The sequence below is a fragment of the Arvicola amphibius genome, chromosome 3 (genome assembly GCF_903992535.2).
Source record: "Arvicola amphibius chromosome 3, mArvAmp1.2, whole genome shotgun sequence".
Classification (NCBI taxonomy): Eukaryota; Metazoa; Chordata; class Mammalia; order Rodentia; family Cricetidae; genus Arvicola; species Arvicola amphibius.
This window is the reverse complement of record NC_052049.1, coordinates 105,481,051-105,490,097: the sequence shown is the minus strand read 5'-3', so window position 1 is coordinate 105,490,097 and position 9,047 is coordinate 105,481,051. Positions and strand designations below refer to the sequence as shown.

The following is a 9,047-nucleotide window of genomic DNA, read 5'->3' as shown; positions in this document are numbered from 1 at the left end:
AACCTGCACAATGATCTCAGTTACTCCAGGGCAGGATGGGGGCAGCATGTTACACCATCATGCAAATGCATGAAAGTTCATGTTCTTCCTCTTACCCTCAGCCCAAGAGCACAGGATATTTACCAATTACAAAATCACTCAACCTGATTACCATCCCAAGGACCAGGAGTTTGAAATGAGTATTTGAGAATTGACTCATCCTTACAACTTAGGGCATATAGGTTTCTTGGGTGAGGACTTTTCTTGTGTATATATACATGTATGTAAAAGGGAAGTTTTATAACCTTCTTTGCCAAGTAGTCTCTTCAAGAGTTAGAAGATTGTTACATAGGACACCAAGACTCTACCTTTGATCTTTTGTAAGACAAATCACAAAGCCTGATACAATTGTTCCTGGGCCTCACACCACCCTACCCTATGCCCTTTCTTCCAGCTAGAAATGTTCTTCCTGGACAAATCAAAGAAAAAATAAAAAGAACATAGTCTCTGGGGTCCAATATTGTATCCAGTAAATAATATCACATAATAGATGCAAAGTTATAGCAAAGAGATAGCAAGTGATATAATCCTCAAAAAAATACCCAGTTTTTAAAAGTAGAAGGAAAACTCTGTTTGTGGAAAATAGTACTGGAGTATGCTTACTAGAAATTAATTGCCAATGATACCACCAGATCCATCAGAAGAGCACTCTCTTCAAGGTTTTATCTAGGGCAATTTTAACATCTTTATTCCTCAAACTATAGATCAGTGGGTTAAACATGGGAACCACATTGGTATAAAATACGGAAGCAAACCTTCCCTCTTCCATTGACCCGGGGAAAGAATTTGTTAAATAGGTGAACGTCCCTGACCCAAAAAACAGAGCAACAGCAACTACATGGGAACCACATGTGCCAAAGGCTTTGGATCTGCCCTCAGCAGAAGGAATCCTAAGAATATTGGAGAGGATCAAACCATAAGAGATAAAGATGCTGATACTGGATACTGTGATGACCACCCCAACAACAATAAAAAACACAAGCTTGTTGGTGTAGGTGATGGTGCAGGAGAGTTGTAGGAGGGGAAGAACTTCACAGAGATAGTGATGGATAGTGTTGGAAGCACAAAAATTAAGTCTCAGCATATTTCCAGTGTGGGCCATGGCCCCAGCAAACCCTATCACATAGGAACCAAGCATCAGCAGAGTACATACCTTAGGAGACATGGTAACTGTGTACAACAGAGGGTTGCAGATGGCCACATAGCGGTCATAGGCCATGGACACCAACACATAGCACTCAGAATTGACAAAGAAGCAGAAGAAAAATAGTTGAATCATGCACCCCACATAGGAGATAATATTTTCTGAGACAAAATCATTCAACATTTTTGGGGTAAACACACAGGAATAACAGAAATCTATAAAGGACAAGTTGAAAAGGAAAAAGTACATTGGGGTATGAAGGCTAGAATTCAGCCCAATTAAGGTGATCAAGCCCAAGTTGCCTACCACAGTGAGCACATAAATAACTAAGAAGAAGAGGAAGAAGAGTAGCTGGAGAGCTGGTTGGTCTGAAAACCCCACAAGGATAAACTCAGTCACAGAGTTGTTTCTCAAAGTCATTCTCTTCTGATAAGTTTCCCTGGGGAAGTGAAATAAAACACACAGAAGATGACAAGCATACGCATGCACAATGGAGAAAGGCTCTAGAAGATAAGTCAGCGTGTGTGTGTGCCCTCTGCTCTTTGTCCTCTCCTCCCACGTCTACAATTCGTTTCATCTTAAGTCACTAATAGTTTGACTGACAGTAGCTCATTTCCCCCGGGATAATTGAAAATTCAAGCTGTTCTGTTTTCGTGGACAACAAGAATTTTGTTCTTGCCTAATAGATGAGAAAGCCAATGACTTCAACTGATTACCCATGTACTCTCAAAAAGATAACTCAAGATCCAAGAGTACAACCCAGGTCTACTGCCTTAGGCTTTGTCAAATGTAGATCTTTAAATGTAGATCTGCAGAACGTATGCTCTGCATGACTCTCTCTCTCCTCTCTCTCTCTCTCTCTCTCTCTCTCTCTCTCTCTCTCTCTCTCTCTCTCCCACATAAAAAGTTCCTGCCTAAAGAGAAAGCCAATCATCCCTATCATCTCTGTCTATACTCCTTTCTACCTCCAAACCTCTTTACTTACTTTGCACCGGAGTCAGTGCTGAAGATATCAGAGTGATCAATGCTTTCTAGCAACCTTCTGTACATGTTAGAACAAAACCATCCAGAAGGACAAAATTCAGAACTTTCCTTTATTCCCCCTTGGTTTTTCTCAGTGCAGGGCTTTATGCGATAGCTTTTTCCATTATTCAGAATCTGCCAGCCATGGATGTTCACTCTTCTTATTCTCCTGATGCTTAGAAACTGAGCTTTCTCTGACCCAAGTTCTCTGAAGTGCTCAAGGAATGGACCGCAGTTCAGCTGGATTGTCCCAGTTGCTCTCCATCAACTTCAAGAAAACAAACAACCCTTTTAACAGGAACCAAAAACTGGCATAGTGCAGGCAGTTGCACAGGTTGGTGATCTTGGGGGCCTGATTAGAGAGATTCCTCTGGGAATTAGAGAATCCCAGAGGAATCTCTCTAAATGCAGTCTCTATGGAGATGAAACTACTGCCTTTGTTTAAATGGGTTAGATATTTATGTATAGTCCTGGGGATCTGAAGTTCCATCCAAACATTCCCTGTGCTCCAGGGATGTTATATTATTATTTCCTAAGTTTGGGAGCTCATTTTCCTCTCCATTCTTGTAGCCTAAAATTGACTTTAGGGGAAAATGAAAGCAAACTTATTTTCTACTATTTCCTATTTCTTCTGGAAGCTTTGAGAGGAAGACAACGAGAACAATTCACGTAAGACGTTCCTAGGTCCGTGAGTTTCTTAGGGCTGTGAGACACCACCACAAATGCCACCAGTGCTACAAAAAGCCACAAACAGGTCTTAATCATATATGAGGAGACTAAAATATTACAGCACACATGAGGGAAGCACCCATATCTGCATAGGATAGGAAACGGTATTTCAGGGTTTTATTCTACTCATATTTGGATGATAAATCTACCTTTCAAACTCTCAAACATGAATATCTGCATTTGAAAGCTTCCACTAAAGCTACCTAAAATAATCCCAATTTTCCTGAGGTAGCCCTAAAAGGCACCTTTTAACCTGGTATTACTTTATTAATAGCATGCCATTTTGCTCATAAATATACTTCAATGTGGGTCGCAGATTTTATATTTGTCCTACTAAAATGGACATAAGCTGCTACTCAGGGCCTCTGGCTCTGTGGTTTGCAGAGTGACTAACTTTTGTCTACTTTTTCTCAGCCCTCTGTCTGCCACTTCTTTGCCCTGCAAAGTCCTCCTCGACTAAACTTCCCCTTCCCGCACATTTATTATCGCTTTGCCTTCAAACATAGGAAGGGCTTAAACTGCAAGCTGCTTCTGATTTACTGAAGCCAGGAGCTTTAAGCAAGAAGCTAGAAACCCAAGCTACCTACCTAAAATAGATGAGAAAAGAAAACTAAGTGTAGAGAAATTACATTGGAACCAAGAAAAAGATAAGAAATTGGTCAGCATTATTTAACTTCAAAACGAACACTCTCTACTGCCAGGTGCATGCTTGATAAGTATGTACGTTGACCTCAACTCATGCTTAATAATGTTCATAGCAGGATTATATACACATATTCCAGAAACTGAAAGCAACCTATATACCAACCAACTGTAGAATGGATAATAAATAGTAGGATGTTAACAAAATAAGGTTCCATTTAGCTATGAAAGTTCATGATATCAAGCTTTCATACAACAAAAGAAACTAGCACAAAAGGGCACATGTCTGTGACTCCATGGACTTGTGCTATAAACATGAAATGGCTCAAGCATTGGATAATTGGCTCCTACGTGCTTGCTGTGTTTGAGGAGTTTGTAGAACCTTTAGGATATGAGATGTAACCAGAGGAAGCAGGTCACTAGAGCTGTGACTTTGAAGGTTACGCCTGGTCATTAGGCCCTTCCTAGCTCTGTGCTTTCTTCTACCATGACGTGAGTGGCTTCCTCCTCCACACATCCCAGCTCCAAGATTTCGTGCAAAATATTTGGCCAAGAAGATGTAAGCTAAAATGTACCTTCTCTTCATTAAGTAATTTCTTCCAAATAGTTGGTCACAACAGGAATAAAACTAACATATATGCATACAGATTTGAAAAACCAAAAGTAACCTGTGATCTTAGAAGTCAAGCTGCTGCTTTTCTCTGGGAAGTTGGAGGCTAGTGAATAGAAAGAGATTTGAAAGATGGGCTGCTGACCGCATTCTATTTCTGACATGACTACGGCTCAACTGCATCTAGTTAGCAAAACACTCACCAAGTTATAGATATATGTTAGACCTAAATTAAATGCTTAAAGAATAAGTGGAAAACGAAAAATATATCATCCTACCAAATTAGTTTGAGCATAAAGTTTCTAAACATCTTGAGCCATAATACTCTCATGTGGAAAATGGGTGCTTGCTGGCCTGACAACCCATTATAGTCGACCATGCAAGAAAAATAACAGTTTTTTTCTCATCCATTATAATTTCTTAAAATAAAATTCTCTTGTATTTTTCTTGCATAAAAGGAGGAAAGCTATAGAAAAGATAATTAATGCATTTGGAGCAATTACAAAGCTCCAAGCATTATGCTGGATGTTTTCTAATATAATGCTGTGTTTATAACAACTATGAAATGTATATGCATGTGGCAGATTGTATTTTCCAAAGATGGCCCTACCAACACACACACACACACACACACACACACACACACATCCCTTGCATCCCACTTGCTTTTGGTGTGACAGGACTGACATTTTTCCAGTGAAGTGATGGGATCCTGGTTCAATTCATGGTCTGGGGATTCTTGCACTAACAGATCAGGGAAGAATTGATGCTTCCTGACATCCAATAAGGGATCATAGAAGCATATTCATACTGCATTTATTTTTCTGCTATCATTCTTCAGTTTCATTGAGTACAGAATATTCAGAATGCTCTGACTGTGTTTCAAAATAAACTGAAAGGCAAAAACTTTATAATTATTTTGCCAGTGTTGAGAGAGAACAGACACCCTTTAGGATGTGTATAGAGTAGATATCTGGGGCAGGGGAGACACCAGAAAGTGGCCAGGGGAGTAACTAATACAGGTTACTCGGTCTAGTCAGGTCTTGCTCAATCTCCAGAGAGTCTCCTTTCAGTTCTATATTTGAATGATGTTTTTGAGGTTTGTTTTTATGAAGAAAATGGGAATTTATTTTCTTACCCGCTGCATTCTCCTACTTTGGATAGCAACTTAGCAGCTGTGTGGCAATGAAACAGAAAGAATCCTCCTTGTTCATCAGTGTAAAAGCCACTTTGTTCATCACTCAACAAATATTTATAAAGGTCAGTTCTTTTGCAGTATTAAAATACTTTATGCTCAGAAGGATTCCTCTTGGTTTAAAAAAATGTATGCAATCCTAGTGAAATATACAAGTTATCTATTTTTTTCCTTCAAGATCTTGTAAAAAGTAAGTAAAAACTCTAAAAGAGTAAAGAGGAAAAAATAGAAAGTACTAATGTAGAGGAACAACCGCTAGAACAGGGAACCTGTGGATTCCTGGGGGCCTGTGAGTTTGGATTTCATGAATTTTCTGTGTGGAACATGAGAGATAAAACCTGGCACATAATATTGAACCCAGAAAGATGCATCTTTTGTTTGTTTCTTTGTTTGTTTTCCAAGACAGGGTTTCTCTGTAGCTTTGGGGGAGAGGCATGTTATATCTCAATCAAAAGAAGAAAAAGAAATCTCACAAACGAAAAGGGCCAAACATGTCTGATTGAATTTGGTCTTAAATAAATAGAAAATTTACATTTTTAGTTTTGGGGTTTTTTTGCCAGTTATGTTTCATGGACCCTGTATGGGTCTCAGATAAACCCTCTGCATATATGTATGGTTGGGCAGATTGGTGTTCTTGTGGGACTCCCAATAATGTTAGTGGGAATATCTCTGATCCTTTTGCCTGCATTTTGGACCTTTCCTTTCTACTGGTTACCTCATCCAGCCATAGCATGAGGGTTTGTGCTTACTCTTGTTGTCATTTGTTATACAATGCTTGGTTGATATTCCTAGCAGACCTGCCTTGTTTTTAGATGGGAAACAGAGGAGGAGTAGATCTAGGGGAGATGGAAGGTGGGGGCAGGGATTTGGAGGTGTAACCCAATTGATAGAAACTCAGAGACAGACATTGGGGCTCAATCTGAAGTTCCGAAAAGCAATGCAGACAAACTCTAGCTCTTAACTCTACCTCAGTACTAAAGTGACTGTTCTTGTTTTGAAATGCATAAAAAGGGAAATACTGTGAGAGATGCTCTCATATACCATGAAGTTTTGTCGCTTGTGTTGGTTTAGTAAATGTTGCTGAGCCAAAAGTCAGGCAGGAAGACTAAGTGGGGCAATCGGACCAGTAGAATTCTGGAAATAGAAAGGGCAGAGGTGCAGTCACTGTCCAGACACACAGTAAGCAAGATGAGAATGCCTTACTGAGAAAAAGTACCAAGCCACATAACTAAACATAGACAAGAATTATGGGTGAATTTAAGCCATAAAAGCTAGTTAGTAAAAAGCCTAAGCTATCAGGTCAAACAGTTTATAATTAATATAAGCCTCTGTGTATTTATTTGGGACTGAATGACTGTGGGATTGAGTGGGACAGAAACTTCCATTAACAGGGAGGAGTGTGAGGAGAAGAAGCTTTGGTCAGGATGTAATGTGTGAGAGAAGAATAAAAATAATAATAAAATGAAAAAAAATACATAGAAAATTGGACAAAATATTTCTTTAAAATCTATAATTACCTCGATGTATGAGGCTAGAAAAATCATTATTACATATACAAATGACAAAAAAATCATCTATGGAGAATGAAATTTAGGTACAAATGCCAAAGCAAGTCCCCAGATAAGCATCTGGATATCTTGAACTCATTGGATAAATCATTAAACCAACACAAAACAAGACAACATAAATGAGAATCACATGAATGACAAACACGCAAAAAACATGCCTTATAGTGTTTTCTACTTGTAGAATTATTAAGTGTGTCAGGGCAGCATATTAAATAAATGAACTAAATATGTTTAAACAAAGACAAATTGACAGTTTAAGGAAGGAGCCATTAAAATGCTAAAAAAAAATCAACACGAAAAACAGGGTCATAAAACTGGGACATGATTCATATGGGAAAATAGAATCATGGAAATGGAGACCCATATCAATACATCAAACAACATAGAAGACAAAATAAATAGAAAATAAAATCAGTCAACTAGAGAGTAAATAGGAGGACATTGTCTGGAAGTAAATATCAGCAGAGTAGGGGAGACTGTGGGTTAAAGATACATTGTAACAAATCTAGAAATAAGAAGGCTCAGTAAGTCAGGGGAGTCTGCCTTCTGCTTTCATGGTTTCCATGTCAGTAGATGCACATAATAGGAGCTCAAAAAATATTTAGTGAAAAATAAGTCCCCTCTATACTTAATTCACTCAAACTTGTTTCTTCTTATTATTCTCTAAACAACCATTATAACAACTTGCATTGCATTAGGTATTATAAAAATCTACCTATAAAATAAATATATGTAAACTGTATTAAAATAGTATGCCACTCTACATAATTTAAAATTGGCTGATCCGAACATCTGTTCTATCCCTAGAACCCCAAGTGTACTGAGAGACAATGACATACACAGAACACTTAACTCAATTTAGACCCAAATCTCTGCTCTAAAAAGGAGGCAGTGACCAAAATAGACACAACTCCTATGGTTCATATGCAAAATCCAGATGGAAAAACCTAAAACTAAACAAAACCTACACATAAACTGATTAGAAATACAATCAGTGTGAAAAGAGGAATTAGGGACTCCTGTGTGGAACTATGTAAGTAGAACCCTCATAAGTCTTGAAGGTCTGAAAAAAACCTCTCTAAGAAACTGAAATCGAGTCGCCAACAGAAAAATAAGTGGAAATAAAGTTATTATGTTTTGTGACTGATCAACCTCTGAATTCTTTCCATGTGTGAGAAATCTGCCCGCCTATGAACCTTTATGAGTCCCATACCCCAAATCCCTCTCTGACGATGCCTATAAACTACAAGCAGAAACTGTTTGCACTGAATTTTGGCAAAGATGAAGAAAAAACAAATATCTCCAGATTAAAAAAAAAAAAAAAACAGGCAGGGTGTTGGCAGCACCAGCAGGAGCAGCCAGCACAGTCTAACCAAACAGTTTTTCAATGTCTTGGCCACAATTCCACCACCTGGCTTTCCCATCATGCCTGACTCCAACAGCTGGTTCACCAGTCTGTTCTAAGAATCTGCGACCCACCCGATTTCTTAGCAAAAAAAAAAAAAAATCCTTTTTCTCAAGCTAACCATAATCTGCTTTACAAAGTTAAATCCTTGGCTTCCATATAAAAACAAACTTCAAAAACATCATTCAAATATAGAATGAAAGGTGATATTTCTAAATAATGAGCAAGAACTGGCTGGACCAAGTTACCCAGACCTGAACTGGTCATTTCCCAGGTCACTTTGCTGTTTTTTTTCTGATATCTTCTCCATTCCATGCATATCCCAAAGGAATATTCCCTCTCAACACTGGGGAAATAACCACAAAGTTTTGCCTTCTAGAGTTTTTTGACTATGAGCTTGAGGTAACGGGTGGCTACAAGGAAGCCATGGTTTCTGAAATATAGTGCGGCAGCTACACATATGACTTCACAGCAGTTTTGACAAGAAACATGAGGCCTGAGCAATATCAAACCACAGAAAACTCCAGCATGGAAAGAAGAGGTGGGAACTTCAGTCCTAGCTAAGGAGTCATTGGCAGCCGATAGCTACTGGGAAGGAAACAGTCCTTGGTAGGTTTACTTTGCTCTAGTGGAGTAGTACATGAGAAGCAAAAGATGGAACTTGAGAAGCTTTAAAAAAGGGAAGATACAAA

At 38.6% G+C, this 9,047-nt stretch overlaps 1 protein-coding gene across 1 annotated transcript; it reads right to left on the bottom strand.

Annotated features, from left to right (window-relative positions):
• Positions 1–676: 676 nt before the first annotated feature.
• LOC119810615 (olfactory receptor 8B4-like) lies at positions 677–1,606 on the bottom strand. Its single transcript, XM_038324172.1, has one exon. It carries the CDS (start codon positions 1,601–1,603, stop codon positions 677–679), a length of 927 nt encoding a protein of 308 aa, XP_038180100.1. The 5' UTR covers positions 1,604–1,606.
• Positions 1,607–9,047: the final 7,441 nt, after the last annotated feature.

Excerpts from the sequence above, each read along its gene's own strand:
- LOC119810615 (XM_038324172.1), bottom strand. The coding sequence starts at position 1,603 with ATGACTTTGAGAAACAACTCTGTGACTGAGTTTATCCTTGTGGGGTTT.